General features: G+C 45.3%; 1 protein-coding gene across 1 annotated transcript in view; it reads left to right on the forward strand.

Annotated features, from left to right (window-relative positions):
• Nucleotides 1-18,580, forward strand: part of DNAH9 (dynein axonemal heavy chain 9) — a 376,206-nt gene that overhangs the window by 35,567 nt on the left and 322,059 nt on the right. The window contains exons 9-13 of the mRNA XM_026456281.1: nucleotides 2,835-2,985; nucleotides 6,732-6,846; nucleotides 11,255-11,323; nucleotides 13,990-14,116; nucleotides 17,692-17,947. Of these exons, the coding sequence (XP_026312066.1) occupies nucleotides 2,835-2,985; nucleotides 6,732-6,846; nucleotides 11,255-11,323; nucleotides 13,990-14,116; nucleotides 17,692-17,947 (718 nt within the window). The remainder of the gene's footprint in view (nucleotides 1-2,834; nucleotides 2,986-6,731; nucleotides 6,847-11,254; nucleotides 11,324-13,989; nucleotides 14,117-17,691; nucleotides 17,948-18,580) is intronic.

The raw sequence follows: 18,580 nt of genomic DNA on the forward strand, positions 1-18,580 counted from the left end.
CCATCTGTGCACTAAGGATGCCCAGCCCTACCCATCATATAGATCCCTCTCCACCAGAGATGTTCAGGAGTCTTCAAGGGATGCCTCACAAGTATTCTCAAGTCACTTTGAAGTCTTTGAAATCACAGCATCTGCTACATGTCTACAGACCCCCTTTAAATTTTATCTGCCAAGAAAGGTGCCTGAAGGAGTCTTGCCATTGCTTTTCTTCTGATGGTCCCACTATGAAAACATGTCTGTGTGGGCCAAGGGCATGCCTCTTTGGGTTCAAAAATTCCAATCCCTGAAATTTTATGGTAGAGTAGGGTTCTGGGCAGAAGTAGTGGGAGACCTTCCCTCTACTGACGCAGCACTGCTTGTACCCAGAGTTTCAGAGGGCTCATAAAAGCAGATGATTTATCTTCTGACCTTGACTCCTCTTCTCAGCAGAGTTTCCAACCCAGCCCATGGAAACTAGTAGGAAAACCATAACCCTCCAGTCCCTTCTGCCTACTTTGTTTCTCTCTTTTTGGTGATCTCACCAACAAGAAACTAAAACCCTTCCTTTATCCCCAAGCAAAAGCAAAATCTCCAATGGACATAAGCTCATGCAGAGAAGAACTTTTTCAAGCCTGGGGAGTAGGGATCAGAGAGAGTACCTGACTCTGGATCTCCTGCTGCTGCTGTAAGATCATCCAACTACTAGGTGGCCTCTCAGTGGACATGAATCCATGAGTACATCCGGGCCAAGGACTGTGAATAGAGGGTGCAGGCTGGCCATGGTGGTCCCTCAGTGCACATACCTGTACTTCCTCAGCGGAAGATGGGAGCCATAGAACTCGGTGGAGTCCGGCTCTCTTATGCTTCCATTGAGGCAGAGCTACTTTTTACCGTCTCCAGAGATCTGGGTGATTGTTTTGTGGAAGAAAGTGTGACCCTAGATCCTCCCTAATGGAAGGCTTTTTAACACCTTTAGAGAGTCCTTAGAGTACCTTGGAATCATTTAGGAAATCCAGTCAAGCTGTCAGGTCTGGAAAACATCTGGCCAGGGACCCCGTATTTGGCCTTTCTCCGTACGTGGTCATTCTGCATAACATGGCCTGGACACCTTGGACTTCTAGGAGCCATCTAAGATTATGAGCTGATTCCAACCAGCTCCTAGAGCTTGCATTCCGTCCAAGCTTTGCATGCCAGTGAAGCAAAAAAGAATGGCCCAACCTGCAATAAGGAGGTAGGATAAAGAGCATAGGGTCTTAGACAAATGCAGACTGTTCAGCTTCCAGTTTTAAGACGTGTGGATGCAAGGGTTCCAATTTTTTTTCTACAAAAGGTCAGAGAATAAATATTTTAGACTATGGGTACATGTGTTTTCTGTCACATCCTCTTTTTCATTTTATTATTTATTATTTTTATTTATTTATTTTTAAGAGAATCTTGCTGTGTCACCTAGGCTGGAGTGCAGTGGTGCGACCTCAACTCACTGCAACCTCTGCCTCTCAGGTTCAAGCGATTCTCATGCCTCAACCTCCCAAGTAGCTGGGGTTACAGGCACATGCCACCATGCCTGGCTAATTTTTTTTTGTATTTTTAGTAGAGACGGGTTTTGCCACATTTGCCAGGCTGGTCTTGAACTCCTGGCCTCAAGTGATCTGCCTGTCTTGTTCTCCCAAAGTGCTGGGATTATAGGCATGAGCCACAGTGCCCAGCCCTCTTTTTAATTTTTTTTAATTCTTTTTCTAAATGCAAAAACCATGCACTGACGCCACAGGCCAGACTTGGGCGGGTTTGGCTGCCTGCTGCTGTACTTTGTCACCCCCTGGCTTCAAGCACTAGGTGGAGATGAAAGGTTATCATGGAAGGCACGTTTAGAAGCAGAGTATTGGTATATCCTAAATATAACTGAAGTCCTACACGGCCTCATCTCAGAAAAGCATCACAATCGAAGAAACACAGTCCAGGAGCCAGAAAGTAATTGTAAGCATTTCACATCTTGATTTTGCTGCTCCAGGAAGCACTGAGGGATTAGGGCAGTCTGAATACACTGGAACACATCTTCAGAGCAAGCTTAGTTAGCATCACCGCCATTCTCAGGGCACCTGGTCTCAGAAACTATTTCCTTGTTCCCATTCTCAAATTTTAGCCCTTCAAATTCTCCCCAACATCCAGCTTACTTAGCAACTTTTTCTGTTCCATCATCACCTTTTTTCTGTTCTAGGTCTTTTTTTTTTTTTTTTTTTTTTAGACAGCATCTCATTCTGTTGCCCAGGATGGAGTGCAATGGCGCGATCTTGGCATCTTGGCTCACTGCAACCTCCGCCTCCCTACAGATTCAGGCAATTCCCTGCCTCACCCTCCTGAGTAGCTGGGATTACAGGCACCCGCCACCACACCCAGCTAATTTTTGTATTTTTAGTAGAGACGGGGTTTCACCATCTTGGCCAGGCTGGTCTTGAACTCCTGACCTCGTGATCCACCCACCTTGGCCTACCAAAGTGCTGGGATTACAGCCACCGCACCCGGCCTGTTCTAGGTCTTAATTATGTAGCTCAACTTAAGCTTTCTGGGATCTTTAGTTGTCCCTTTATTTATTGGTTTATCCAGATTCTTGTGCCAAGTAGAGCTGGGGGTAGATAACTCAGCAGACAGGAATTCTCTGTCAGAAGCAAAGGAGAGGAGAAAGACTATGAATATCATCCACATATGAATAATTACTGGTCCAGTTCCACAATAACACTGTTCACTCTTCTTACATTTGTAGGCATATGAAGGAAAAACCAGAGCACTGGATATGTATGACCACGGAAAGGTTTAATCTGTGCTTTATTTTTCCTCTTTTTCCTCCACCTTCCCTACAGCTGCTAGACATAGCAGGAAACCTCCTTGAAAGACCACTGGTAGCGAGGGATACATCTGATAAATACCTGGTCCTCATCCAAATGTTCAACAAAGATCTGGATGCAGTGAGGATGATCTACAGTCAGCATGTCCAGGAGGAAGCAGAACTTGGTAGGCTTGTTGAAGGGGATTTTGATGGGGACGTTCTGTTACTGGGAAGAAGCAACACATTCCTCTTGTATTTGTTAAATGTCCATGTATGGATCCATACATTCTCAAAAAAGAGCAAGCACAACCTTCTTGCTTGAAATTCCAGACCACCTTGGGTGACCGGGGAGCTCTCTGAACTGTGACTTTCCCTGTTTCTGGGGCTGAGATTGGCTGGCTGACCCAGCGTGGTGCAGTCTTGACTGCCTCCGTTCAGCTGAGACCTTGGCATCATGTATGAGTTGATCCTTGATCAGTGTTGCTACACTGACTAATCTTCAACACACCTCCATTCCAAAATAAATGTTTGCATGCCTGAGAAAAGTTTTTTATGCCTTCCAATGCCATAGCAACCATGCTTCTGGTGGGAGGAACCAGCAGGAGCCCTCCAAAGGGCAGTACCGTGCCAAGGCGTGATGTCTCCATTTTTATTATGATGCTTAGAGTCAAAACAAATGCATTTCAGTTTTACATACATTTATTGAATCCTTACTACATGCCAAACATGCCTGTGGGTATTGTATACTGTGGCAGGTCAAGGTAAGGGATAAAATAATTAATACAAAAAGGTGGTTCTTTATAGAATGTTGAGTATCGCTCGACTTGAGCTATAAAGAATGGTAACAAGCTGGGAGCGATGGTGTGAACCTCTAGTCCTAGTGACTCGGGAGGCTGAGGCGGGAGGATCTCTTGAGTTCAGGAGTACGAGGCTGCAGAAGCTATGAGCCTGCCACTGCACTCCAGCCTGGGTGACAGAGCCAGACCCTGTCTCTCAAAATAAAATAAATAAGGGCCGGGCGCGGTGGCTCAAGCCTGTAATCCCAGCACTTTGGAAGGCCGAGACGGGTGGATCACGAGGTCAGGAGATCGAGACCATCCTGGCTAACAAGGTGAAACCCCATCTCTACTAAAAAATATAAAACACTAGCCAGGCGAGGTGGCGGGCGCCTGTAGTCCCAGCTACTCGGGAGGCTGAGGCAGGAGAATGGCGTAAACCCGGGAGGCGGAGCTTGCAGTGAGCAGAGATCCAGCCACTGTACTCCAGCCTGGGCAACAGAGCAAGACTCCGCCTCAAATAAATAAATAAATAAATAAAAATAAAAATAAAATAAATAAGAAACAAATAAAATACATTCCTATAGTCAATCGCACAGTGCTCTGCATATAGTGGGTGCTCAATAAGTGGTTATTGGACTGAATGGCCTCTGGCATCTGAAAAATGATGCCATTGGAGGAAATAAATTACTGACTTCTTATGATGAAAAGAAAAGAAAGAACAAGAGACTAAAACTCTTCCTTCCTCCCCAAGCAAAGATGCATTGTGGATGGGAGATTCGAGGGCAGGTTTATGTAAAAGGTAGTCTTGAGCTGAGCCTTAGAAGTTGGGAGATCAACAGTAAAGGAGAGGAGGCAAAGGCCTTCGGAGAAGACATGAGAGGATACGGAAGGTGATCAGCTGGGCCTGCCTGTAGCGAAACAAGGTGTGCGGAAGACACCCAGTCAGCCACGGCATTTGGGGTCAGCTTGGGAAGTGCTCAGAGTGCTGGGTTAAGGAACTTGGAATCATGATCGAGGGTATGGGAAATTATCAAAGGCTTTTAAGTAGCTGAGCAACAGGATCACTCTGCTTGCTAGTAGGTTTCATGGTGAGGTCATCGAGAATTGCCTCCACTTGGAAGTCATTCCAAGAAAATCCATTGACCAAGTTTTATATGGGATCATCCCCATGACTTCTTATGGTCAGATACAGAGTTTGAAAACTCAAATGTCTTCAGAAGCTATAGTGGTAACAAATGACCACGACCTTAGTACCTTAAAACACCACCACCCATCTTTCAGCTAACAATTCTTTTTTTTTTTAAGATGGAGTCTGGCTCTATTGCCCAGTCTGGAGTGCAGTGGCATGCACAGTATCAGCTCATTGCAACGTCCACCTCCCCAGTTCAAGTGATTCTCCTGCCGCAGCCTCCAGAGTAGCTGGGATTACAGGCACCTGCCACCACGCCCGGCTAATTTTTTGTATTTTTAGTAGAGTCAGGGTTTCACCATGTTGGTCAGGCTGGTCTCGAGCTCCCGATCTCATGATCTGCCTGCTTCAGCCTCCCAAAGTGCTGGGATTACAGGCGTGAGCCACCGTGCCCGGCCATCAGCTTACACTTCTGTAGGTCAGGAGTCCAGCATGGTGCATCTGGGTTCTCCACTCAGAGAGAATCCCAAAGCTGAAATCAAGGTGTCAGCCAGGCTGAGTTTGCATCTGGAGGCTCTGGAGGAAAAATCCACTGCCATCCTCCTTGCTGTTGGTAGAATCCAGTCCCTCATGACTATAGGAGTGAGGTCCCCATTTCCCATTGGCTGTCAGTCAAGGGCCACTCTTAGCAACTAGAAGCCATCTGCATTCATTACCATATAGCCACCTCCATCTTCAAGCCAGCAACAGGACGTTAAATCCTCTTATGCATCCAATCTCTGCCTTCCTCTCCTGCCACCAGCCAGAGAAAACATTCTGTGTGTAAGGCCTCACCTGATTAGGTCAGGCCCAGCCAGGGTCCTCTTCCTCCTGCCCTATGACATAGCATGACCACAGGAGTGAGGTCTCATCATAGCCACAGTTTCAACCTATGCTTAAAGGGGAGAGGATTATGCGAGGGTGAGGGTCATTGGGGGTCATCTTAGAGTTTTGCCTATCATGGAGGACAAGCCGGAAATGAAAATCATGGATCTGGACTGAGCATGGTGACACCAGGGAAGGGTGGTACACGTGGTGAAATAAAGGAAGTGGCCACTTCTTCAGTCGCTAGTTAGAAATGCCAGCGGATTCTTGCTAATCTTGTCATTTTCCCCGAGAAGCTGGGAAGTGAGATTCTTTAAAAAGTGATACCTCACATTTGTTAAATCTTGACAACTAAATATAAGCAGACAAACCCAATGCCTGGGCTAACATAAACATATCTAATCTGTGTTGACTCGAGTCCAGGGCTTCATAATCCATATGGCCTCATTCATCATCTTACAGAATTCTCGTAGGAACCCTGGAAGTTAATTAAGCAGGGAAGATATTATTCCCATTTTATGGATGTGAAAATTGAGACCCAGAGTGATTGAGTTGTCTGTTTAAGGGAGTGTTTTAACCCTGACTGTCCAATTAGAGTCATCTTGAGAGCTTTTAAAAAACACTCAATGGTGGCCGGGTGCAGCGGCTCACGCCTGTAATCCCAGAACTTTGGGGGGTCGAGGCGGGTGGATCACCTGACATCAGGAGTTGGAGACCAGCCTGATCAATATGGTGAAACCCCATCTCTACTACAAATACAAAAAATTAGCCAGGTGTGGTGGTGGGTGCCTATAATCCCAGTGACTTGGGAGGCTGAGACAGGAGAATCACCTGAACCTGGGAGGCAGAGGTTGCAGTGAGCCAAGATTGCACCACTGCACTCCAGCCTGGGCTACAAGAGTGAGACTCTTTGAAACACTCATGGCTGGGCCCCTCCCAAAGCAATGAAATCAGAATAGCTTAGGCAGAGGACCCAGGTCCCCTGAGGCTGAGAGTGTTCGTCTCAGGGTCATTCTTTCTTCCTGTTTATGTGCTCCCAGGGTGACTTTAGTCTGGAGATAATGAGGCAAAAGTGGAGTACCTGGCTGGAGGCATTTGCCGCGTGGAGAGGGCTGAGGTGCTCTAGACTCATTTCGGTCTGTCTGTGCCATGTCCCCAGGGTTCTCACCGGTGCACAAGAACATGCCCACCGTGGCCGGCAGCCTCCGCTGGGCACAGGAGCTGAGGCAGCGCATCCAGGGTCCTTTTAGCAACTTTGGACGCATCACACACCCGTGAGTATTGTGTTCCTGAAAGCCAGGTTTGTCTTGGGCTGCTGTTCCTGCTCTGGAATCCGAGTGTTGTAGAAATGCAACCCACTTAACGAAGGTGAGAAAATCACCTTCCTTTCTTTCCATTTCCAGCAAGGGATTAGACACCCATTGGCCAAGCAGTCATGATACTACTGATGCATTTGGACTTACGGACAGGGCCCTTGGTGTGAAGTGAGATGTAACTGGCAGACTCCTTTTGCTCCAGGGCATTCATTTCTGGAGGACAATGAGCCAGGGATTTTAAGCTCTGTGGAGTTCTTCCACACGTCTCCCTTGGATACCATGTCTCCTTGCTGCTGAGACCACTGGAAAATAATGAAGTATGAGGTCTCTGTCCATATTGGGACAACCCTGGGAAACCTGTTAAAGATGCAGGTTCCAGGGCCTCACCTGTCACTGGCTGAATCTGAATCTGGCGTGGCTGGGAATCTGCCCCTTCAGCAAGCTCCTCCTCTGATTCTGATGGTGACCAGGTTTGGAAACCATCAGCTTGCTTCCTAGCTGAGGTTAGAAGCTGAGATAGAAGCATCTCAGCTGCTAATTGTGATACTGTGTTTAAGACGCTGCCTGAGGAAAGGCAGTCTTTCTCTGATCCCTCTTTCTAGAAGACTTAATCTTGCTGAGAGCACACAGGTTTTGGAAAACACAACAGAAGGAAAGGAATCAAACTCTGGCCATTGGACTCACAGGCATTTTGGAGTTAGGAAGAGCCTTAGAGACCCTCTGGTCTGGCCCAAGTGGGAAGACTCAACACCGTCAGAGGCCAGACAAAAGGATGGCCAGGATGGGGTCTGCAGGGGGCCACCAACACCCTACTCCAGCATTGCCAAGCAGAAAAGCAGACCCAATGTGAGCCATCTCCTGACTGGTGGAGATAAGCTGGAAACTGGATTTTAGAGTTGGACATCCAATTTTCCAATGATCAAGGATTCCATTTTTTCTCAAACTGCGCAGATCTAACAAAGCATGCCTGTGAGGCCGGTCTGCCCTGCAGGTGACCCACTTGCAACATCTGCTTGGGTCTGGGTGAGATCTTTATTTTCAGATGAAGAAATGGAGGAAATGAAGAGAGAAGTGAAGTGACTTGGCCAAGGTCCTAGAGACAGCCAAAGAAAGAACCGGAAGAAATGCCTGGTTCTCCAGGCTCCTAATCCAGAACGCTTCCTGGGGACCCCCAGCCCTGGAAGTTTGGTGGGGAGTAGCTCTGAGCCCTCATGCATCTCAATCAAGCAACAGAAGGCAGAAGGGAGAAGATAGGTGAATGGGGTGGGGAGGGATGCCAGGGCTGCCCCTAGAACATGGACTGCCGCAGCTGTCACAGGTCTGGTTTCCAGGAAGGAGACCTATGATATGTGCAGGAATTTATAGAGAGCCTTTCAGGAATCGCACCCATGAAGGAGGGAGGGGGAACAGATAGGGCAGAGATAAGTTGAGCTGCTGAGCTGTAAGAAAGTTGCAATAGGTGTCTCAGCCGGTCCTCCACGGAGCTTGGGCCCTTCAGAGCTGTTCTGCCTCTGTACCCCCACATCAGCTGGTTGGATGTGGGCTTTCCTGGGGAGGGGCATGACCTTTGGGCCAGGCAGCTCTCTTTAGCCAAGGCTGTTCCCAAAGAGGGAGGCAGTGGTGCTTCCGCAGCAGCCAACACTCCTGGCTGGAGGGGACAGGGCGAGGCAGGGGTTGAAGCAGGGAGGTTTGGAGGGGTACGAGGGCTTGGTCCCAAGAGGGAATCTGGAAGGTACACAACAGAGACCTCTATAATTCCCGTGAAAACTCCCCCTTGTTTTAAAAATGATTCAAATGTTTATTACGGGGCAGGTGCAGTGGCTCATGCCTGTAATCCCAGCACTTTGGGAGGCTGAGGCGGGTGGATCACCTAAGGTCAGGAGTTTTCAACCATCCTAGCCAATATGGTGAAACCCCATCTCTACTAAAAATACAAAAAATTAGCTAGGCATGGTGACAGATGCCTGTAATCCCAGCTACTCGGGAGGCTGAGGCAGGAGAATCGCTTGAATCCCGGAGGCAGAGGTTGCAGTGAGCCGAGATTGCACCATTGCACTCTGGCCTGAGAAACAAGAGCGAAACTCCGTCTCAAAAAAAAAAAAAAAAAAAAAAAGAAGAGTGTATTCTGCTCTATAATAGGTATTGATTGGTTATTGAAAATGTTTTAGATTCCTCACCATGAAGTGACATGGAAACTGCAGGAATTTCACTGTTCTTATTCCTGTGACTTCCCACTCGGCCACACGCCCATGGGAGAAGCCTCACTAGCCTCACTCTGCTCTGGCCTCATTCTTTTCTAGATACAAAACTGAGACCTGGGGTTGGGGCCCGTGAGGCTTGTGGAAATCACACAGCTTGGGAGGAGAAAGCACCCATTCGGGCTGAAGCACATTCCACCTCTCCTTGCTGCCTGGCAGATGCATCTGCCCTTTCATCACGAAAGTGAACTGAGTAATTGAGAGGGGAAAAATGCCAGCAAATTCACTGCTTTCTCTGCAGGCGCTAGGGCTTCTGTGGAAAGCTCGAGGGATCTGGTGAAGAAATCCTATGTTGGGCCGGGCACGGTGGCTCACGCCTGTAATCCCAGCACTTTGGGAGGCCGAGGCGGGCAGATCACGAGGTCAGGAGATCGAGACCATCCTGGCTAACACAGTGAAACCCCGTCTCTACTAAAAATACACAAAAATTAGCCAGGCGTGGTGGGGGATGCCTGTAGTCCCAGGTATTCAGGAGGCTGAGGCAGCAGAATGGCGTGAACCCGGGAGGCGGAGCTTGCAGTGAGCCGAGATCGCACCACTGCACTCCAGCCTGAGTGACAGAGCGAGACCCTGTCTCAAAAAAAAAAAAGAAAGAAATCCTATGTTGGTTTAAAGAGCAAATGGATTAGTAAGCTGCCTCTTTGCCAGCAGGACAAACAGAAACAAACCTCCGCATAGTTAGTGTGAAGGTTTTGAAGAATTAAAGGTACTTCATCCATTTTTTCCAGGAGCTGGACTTTCATTAGTGTTGCAGCAAGTGTCAAAACCAGTGGGTAACAGTACCTCGAGCCACACTCTCTTCTGTGGTCCTTAGCATTCCTGCAGAAGCCTCCGTGTGTGTGTGTGTGTGTGTCTGTGTGCACTTGTGTTTACACACGTTATATGTACATGCATGTGCACTGTCACGTATGTGCATTACATGTGCACATGTTTCAGGGGTAAGAGCTGGGAGGGACCCTCATGTAAAAACGCGAAGAAGTGGTAGTGTTTCAGATCACGTGTTCTAGATGGATTTCAGAAAAGGAGAAACATATATATTTAAATATATAAAAATCATTTTAATATACATGTACCTACATAGATATTTACCTGGCATATAGTGTTATAGACAATCATGTATCACTTACACAATGGGGTTATGTTCTGAGAAATATATCCTTAGGCAATTTTGTCATTATGTAAATATCATAGAGTGTGTTTTCACAAACCTATGTCTATGGTCTAGCGTATTGCTCCTAGGGTACAAATGCGCTATGGTCTAGCGTATTCTAGGAACAATACGCGCTATGATCAATATGCTGTATGGTCTAATGTATGACTCCCAGGCTACAAACCTGTGCAGCATGTAACTGTCCTGAGTATTACAGGCAATTGTAGCACTATGATAAGTGTTCGTGTATCTAAACATATCTGAACATAGAAAAAGTACAGCAAAAAATAAAGTATAAAAGATAAAAAATGGTACACTTGTGTAGGACACTTACCATGAACGGAGCTCGCAGGACTGGAAGTTTCTGTAGGTGAGTGAATGTGAAGGCCTAGGACATTACTGTACACTTTTATACGATTGGAAGCACAGTAGGTTTGTTTACACCAGCATCACCACCAGCATGTGAGTAATGCCTCGCACCATGTCAATAGGCAATAGGAATTTTTCAGCATCATTAAAGTCTTATGGGACCGCTGTCATACACACATATATATGTTGACCAAAATGTCATTATGTGATGCATGACTATATATAACATTGATGGTCTTACATACAGAAAATTATGGCACCTAGAATTTTTTCATATCTCAATTTCCCTTTTATTCAGGTTTTTGAAGGACCTCACATACCTGGTGCGTGACTGGCCCAGCTAGGTGAGGGTGCTGGTGGAGCTGCAGGCAGGAAACTCTGACACTTGCAGAGCTGCCTGCATTTCAGGAAATGCAGATGCCCTCCAGTGGCCAGAGTAAGATGTTCGGGAAGAAGAAGGGCTCTTTCAGGGCTGTTTGGAAACCAGCCAAGGAGCTATTCACGCTGTTCTTTGGACACCGCAGTTTGTTCCTCGAATAATTGTTTTAACTTCTAATTCTGTGTCACTTTTTCTCTTTTGTACGAGTAGTTGCATGGAATCTGCAGAAGGAAAGCGAATGAAACAAAAATATGAAGATATGCTCTCACTGCTAGAAAAGTAAGCAACCTCTGGGATTGTGTGGGTCTGCAAATTGCACAACCTCCACACTGCCTTCTGCAGCTCTGAGTTTATGCAGATTCCTCAGTGGCTCTGAAGTATCACTCTATGTTTTATGTTATAACAGCGATATTTGTGAGTACTGTATTTCCGGGTTGCACACACCTAGGGTCTCTGGGGAATTCAGCTCTATTCTGGAAATAAATACTTTTCCAGTGCAGTTTTGCTGGGAGTGTGAACTACAGCTAGGAGTGGGGTGCTACTCACAGAACTCCAAGATGGGAGTCACGGAAAACTGCAACAACTGCTTACTCAGCAGAAGCAACAGTGCATGCTGCACAAAGAGACAATAAGTTTTAAAAAGTACTTCCTGCATCGTTTTATGGAGAAAGCGTAAGAGTGAAAATTTTATATGACTTCAAAGTTGTTCCTGCTTTAAAGCTGAATAAGTCTTTCGGGGGCTCAGGGTCTAGAAACAGCCACTGTTTTGCCTTTTTCTGCCATTTGTTCTTTCTCCCGGTTCAGGAGGGAAGAATGGTGGCCCTTGCGATTATGATTGTGACTATACTTAGCATTGTTCCAGACAGATTAATTAACAGCACCTCTGCCTGCCAAGTAACACACATTCCACCCCTTTTACCTCCAAAATAATCTTTCTTGAAGTCCATCCACTCCTCTGTCTCCAACAGCAGCGTCTTCACAAGAGACTGGAACTTCTCCAGGCCGAACTGCTGCAGTGGCTTCCTAGCAGTCATTGCTGCCTCCACATCTGTCCCCCTGAGTACCCACATTGTTACCAAATCCAATAATGTCACCACAGCCACCACCAGCTGGGAGGCCTTGCAGTGGTTCTCACAGCCTCCTTAACATGACATGAAGAGTCTTCCCTGAGGTGGTCCCTGCCTCCTCACCACCACCTCCAGCCTCTGCCATGCTCTGTAATCCTTGTTTCAAGCACACAGTTTCAAGCATGCTGTTTCTCACCTCTACTCTTTGGCCATGCCAGGAATGCTCACTCTCCCTTTGCCACCCAACCACTGGCTATCCTCTGAGACTCAGGCAAGCGTCCCTTCATTGCCTCTCCTACGAAACTTTCCCTGACATTCTCCTTATCATCCCCAGCCTTCCACTGCTGCCATTAGGTGTCTGATTTCCTGTACATTTCTTTCTTTCTCCCTCCCTCCCTTTCTTTCTCTTTCTTTCTTTCTTTCTTTCTTTCTTTCTTTCTTTCTTTCTTTCTTTCTTTCTCTCTCTCTCTCTTTCCCCTTCCTTCCTTTCCCTTCCTTCCTTCCTTCTTTCTTTTCCTTCCTCTCTTTCTTTCTCTCTCTTTCCTTCCTTCTTTCCTTCCTTCCTTCCTTCCTTTCCTTCCTTCCTTCCTTCCTTTTTCTTTCTTTCTTTCTTTCTTTCTTTCTTTCTTTCTTTCTTTCTTTCTTTCTTTCTTTTCTTTCTTTTCTTTCTTTTCTTTCTTTTCTTTCTTTCTTTCTTTCAATGGAGTTTCGCTCTTGTTGCCCAGGCTGGAGTGCAATGGCATGATCTCAGCTCACTACAACCTGCCTCCCAAGTTCAAGCGATTCTCCTGCCTCAGCCTCCCAAGTAGCTGACATTACAGGCATGAGCCACCATGCCCGGCTAATTTTTTGTTTTGTTTTGTTTTTGTTTTTGAGTAGAGACGGGGTTTCTCCATGTTGGTCAGGCTGGTCTCGAACTCCTGACCTCAGGTGATCCGCCTGCCTCGGCCTCCCAAAGTGCTGGGATTACAGCTGTACATTTCTTTAGGATTGCACTTGCTACACTGTGTCAGGGTGATCTGCTCGCCTGCGATCCCCACCATTAACTGCCTTTACTGTCAGGTACTCATCCATCATTTTTATCCCCCAAGCCCAGCACATGGTAGGTGCTGTCAGTGTGTAATTACTAAATGATGAACGTCCATGAGCTACATAAAGATTAGTGTGAGAGCAAATCTTCCCCAGTAACTTCTTCCAACATTTACTGAGACTAATCACAACTTCCTTATCCCCCCAAAAGATCTCATGGGGTCTTCCTTCTCTTCTGTGATTTAAGCGATACTACCTTTAGAAATCTGTGGTTACGGCTGGGCACGGTGGCTCAAGCGTGTAATCCCAGCACTTTGGGAGGCCGAGGCAGGCGGATCACCTGAGGTCGGGAGTTAGAGACCAGCCTGAACAACACGGAGAAACCCCATTTCTATTAAAAATACAAAATTAGCCAGGCATGGTGGCACATGCCTGTAATCCCAGCTACTCAGGGGGCTGAGGCAGGAGAATCGCTTGAACCTGGGAGGCGGAGGTTGCAGTGAGCCGAGATCACACCGTTGCACTCCAGCCTGGGTGGCAAGAGTGAAACTCTGTCTCGAAGAGAAAGAAAGAGAGAAAAGGAGAAAGAGAGAGGAAGAGAGGAAGGGAGGGAGGGAGAGAGAGAGAGAGAAAGGAAGGAAGGAGGGAGGGAAGGAAGGAGGGAAGGAAGGAAAGAAAGGAAGAAAGAGAAAGAAAGAAAGAAATTTGTGGTTACTCGCAGAAGCTGACCCAGTCTGGCAGGGTCAATGACTAGTAGTATCTTCAGTTCATGTTAAACACAGATCACGACCAGGCACTGGGGAGCTGGGAGGGGGCTTATGAGGTGGCTGTTGTCTCTGACCCTCGCAGGTATGAGACAAGACTTTATGAGGACTGGTGCCGGACAGTATCAGAGAAGTCACAGTACAATCTTTCCCAACCACTTCTGAAACGTGACCCAGAGACGAAGGAGGTCACTGTCAACTTTAACCCACAGGTTAGTCGGCTGACAGTAGCTCTCTTTTGGGTGCCTGAAGAGTTTCTTTGAATTCTGCTGATTTGAAAGGCATAAAGACTTTTTTTTTTTTGAAACGGAGTTTCACTCTTGTCACCCAGGCTGGAGTGCAGTGGCACGATCTCAGCTCACTACAACCCCGCCTCCCGGGTTCGAGTGATTCTCCTGCCTCAGCCTCCCAGCATAAAGACTTTTTATAAGACCATGCAAAAGATGCTCAAAATACTTTGTACCCTGGATTTCTTTTCTGGGATGAATCCTGTGGCGTAGTGTTTTATTAAGTGGCCCATGTTCACATTTTTCACTAGGGTTGCTCAATATATTTGCTTTGATTTTGCACAACAGGAAACACTACAAAAGATCACCAATCATGTAGTAACAAACATAGCCCACTGGGCCTACCTTGAATATTTACCATGCCTGAAGGCCATTGACTAGATGCTGGAGGGCCAACCAAGGGCATATAAGACTTGGCTCCTGCCCTCAAGGAACCCACGGTCTAGTTGGGGGTCACAACCTTAACATGCAAAATTGTATCTTCACTAGATGGCATATGGTAAATCCCAAAGGAGTGGCTTTGGAAATAAGACTCTAGATTAGTGGTTCTCAACTGGTGGTGATTTTGTCCTCCTGGAAACATTTTTGTTTGTCAAACTAGGTGGAATTGCCAATGGCATTTAGTGGATAGATACCAGGGACGCTGCTAAACATCCTGCAATGCATGGGAAAGTGTACCACAACAGTCCAAAAATGTCAATAGTGCTGAGGTTGAGAAACTGTTTTAGATGATCAGAAGGGTGGAAGACCAGTGGGGACCACAGCAGCCACAGAAAGTTTAATGCTGGAGAAAAATGATAACTAAAGGTTAGTTTGTATCAAAAACAATATTACTCAGGTTGAAAAAAACGGTATTGGTCACACTAAGCTAAAAGCAGTCACCTACATCTGCCTTGATGGCATGTGCTCCAGAAATGCACTATAGATTGAGCTGAAAACCAAGCTGATGGCATATTGGCATCTTTCAAGAAAATTGCAATTTAAGTGGAACATCGCTTCCTCCTCTGCAATCAGTCAACAAGGAATATAGAAAATTCATTTATTCACTTTGGCAAGACATGAGTCTGTTTAACTGACTGAACCCCTTGGATCAATTTCATTGGCATTCACTGTGAGCAATATTGAATATTAAATGCCTAAAGAGATGAATATCTGGATTACCAAGTTGGCCCACAGTCTCCATGTTGTAATACAGTAATTAAGCCCTTGAGATAAATCCTTGGTATAAGATATATTACTAAATCATAATTAAGTTCTTGGTATATAACCATACTTAGTCCTCCATTGAAGATGGACCAGACTCTAGGTACTCCAAGGACAAGGACCTTATCTGCTTTAATGTGTAACACATAGGGCGCACTTTATAGATGTTTGCAGGCCATAGAAGGGAAAGGAGGGAAACAAGAGGAAAAAGGTGGGGGAGGAATAAATATTAATACCTAAACTATAATGTGAGTTGATAGAGGACAGCTACAAGCTTAGCAAGTCAAAGAAGCACACAGTCACCCCTTGCCATGCAACTTCAAGCAATGTGGCCAAAGCTGGGCTATTAAGAATGAACAGTGACACACTTCTCAGTCTAGAGGGACATGATCAGAAATTTGCCCCTCTGGGGACAAGATAAGAATCGTATAGGTTAATTTTTTCAAATTTATGTAAATCATTTAAATTATTTTAAATGTCTTATTGTTGGACATTTACATTATTTTACCGTTTCATCAGTCTGTATTTCTTGGATTCTAGGAGGCCTCTTTTTACATATTTATATCTCTGAAATTGGCATGTTTGTAGTTTAATAGACTGCATGTTTTTCTTTTTTCTTTTGTTGCATATAAAATAATAGTGAATCTTACAACTGATGACATCTTAAATTGGATAAAGCATGGTATAAATAATGCTACAACAAATATCCCTAGTTTTTATTGTATGCATTCTTGATTATTTCTTTAGGATTAAAGTCCAGAAATGCAATTTCTGGGCTAAAGGGCATTCACATTTTGAGACTTTTCATACATACTATCAACTTGTTCTTTAGAAAGATGGAACTCAGTCATTTTCCTGCCAACAAGATATTGTTCATTTCTTCAAATAGTTTCCAGACTGTTGAATGAAAAAAAAAAAAAAAAAAAAACTCAATGTTCAATTTGTGTTTATTTGATTACTAGTAAATACGAATTTTTATCATGTGTTCATTACTCATGTATATTTATTCTTCTTTGAAGTGCTTGTTCATGTCCTTTGCCCATTTGCTAGTGGAAGTACCCTCTCTTCCTTGGAATTTGTTAGGATACTCAGGAAATATGTGACAGATACTAAGAAATCTGCTCCAAAAATTTTGCCAGTTTAAATGGCCAAATATGTTGGCCATTATATGTTGATATTTTATGCCCAAAAATTTTTATGTTTTATTTTGTGGTTTTATGTTTGGAATGACTTTCTCTACTTCCCTATTATATTAATAGCCCCAGATCTTTTCTTTTAATTATTTTCTTTTCAGTTTTTACAGTTAAATTTTTAGTATCTGTCTTGAGCTTACTTCCAAGAAAACTAGAAGACTGAGCCCGTTTCCCCAAAAAGTGGTTAGCATTTGTCTGAATGCTGACTAGGGTTTGCCCACTTGCAATAAAGAATTGGCCCAGAGCACTGGAAGGAGAGCTAGGAGCCAGGTGTCTTTATATGAGGGGGAGATAGGGAGAACCTGGGGCCATCTGTTTCATCGCCTGTACCTATGCCAGTCAGTCCTCATGGGTTCAGATAGGAACATCAATAAATAGGGAAGGATGAAGAAGAGGGTGCCTGGAAACCCTGTTGTTTCATTGGACTCTTTCTGCTTGGTTTCTCACTTCTTCAGTTGCTGCTAAATTTGGGACCCCACAGAAGTTCGGAGCAGCCTGGATGAGTTCCATTTCCTGAACCCCTAGCATGTTAAGACACAAGGAAATGCCAGCAGAGGGTTACAGAAGTTGTGGGGTATTCCAAATGATTACATTGAATAACTAAAGTTTTATTATGGGCACCTCCTCTCAATCCTGCCAGCGTCTCACTATGACTATTTCATTTGGAGAGAATGCCAGAAGTCTGAACTTGAGGCTTCTCATGAATGTTGGTAGCCCAGGCCAGATGATTCTCCTCATTTAGACCACCACCACCCTTGATCGGGAACTGGCTGGGCCAGCATAAGCCCATCATTTCCGCAGCCACATTGCCCAAAGCACAGAAGGCAGAGCCCTCCCCTGCTATCGCTCTTGCCTCTGTTCTCAGGTTTTCCTCTTCTTTATGATCTACAGATTTAGGGGCCTTATTTCTGTCGGAGACATCTTCCTTCTGCCTGATACTTGATTTTCCTTTTCTGAAACTAGATTTAAGAAACTGATAGGAGCAGAACTTAAGAAGAGACCCAGAAGATCTTTGGCCTTCTGGGATTGTCCAGTCCTTGACCAATGCTGCAGATTATTCATTGTCATTGAATGACAGACACTTGTGTTGCTTCTTTTCTCCAGCTGCTTTCAGTGCTGAAAGAAATGAGCTATCTTGAAGCCAGAGAGATGACACATATCCCTGAGACAGCAGCAGCCATGTTCTCCTCCAGGGATTTCTATCGGCAGCTTGTGGCTAATTTGGAGTTGATGGCAAATTGGTACAATAAGGTTATGAAAACTCTGCTGGAGGTGGAATTTCCATTAGTGGAGGAAGAGCTGCAAAATATTGATCTCCGCCTCAGAGCAGCAGAGGAGACTTTGAACTGGAAAACAGAAGGTAACAGGGCACCATCTGAAGTCTGACAAAAACATGGAGATTCGAGGATCTAATAAAGTTCATAGAACCTCCAGTTATTCCCTGGCAATCTTATTTGGGTTTGAAACATAAGTCTGTCTTCTCCTTTGACACATATCCAAGCAGAGAAGGCAAAAAGAGTTGGTATTCCTTTTCTTTCTTTATGGATATAGTTGGTAAATTTAGAAAACCTTGCTGCCGTGCACGTTGGGAGGCTCAGAGGTTGCATAAGATCTCCTACAGTCTCCAGTATATATTGGGTGCTCCACGAGTGAGCTCTTACTATATTATCTTTGTTATTTAATTTTCTTAACTAGATTGTAAACATCTTAAAGCAGTATGCATTGACTTCTCTGGTATCTCTCAATTCAATATACTTTCATTGGCTGATTAATACGTGCAGGATACTGTGTGACAAACTAGAGAGATTTGAGGTGTATGGGACATGGTCTCTACCTTCAAAAAGCTCACATTTAGTGGGGACAACAGACAGATATACAACCTAAGTTATACGGAGCCATATGATGACTTTCATGAAAAGCCATCATAAAGTGTGACCAATCACAGGAGAGGGATTCACAGGACGGAATCACAGGAGGGAATCACAGGGGAGGG

The sequence above is a fragment of the Piliocolobus tephrosceles genome, chromosome 16, assembly GCF_002776525.5.
Source record: "Piliocolobus tephrosceles isolate RC106 chromosome 16, ASM277652v3, whole genome shotgun sequence".
In the NCBI taxonomy this organism is placed as follows: Eukaryota; Metazoa; Chordata; class Mammalia; order Primates; family Cercopithecidae; genus Piliocolobus; species Piliocolobus tephrosceles.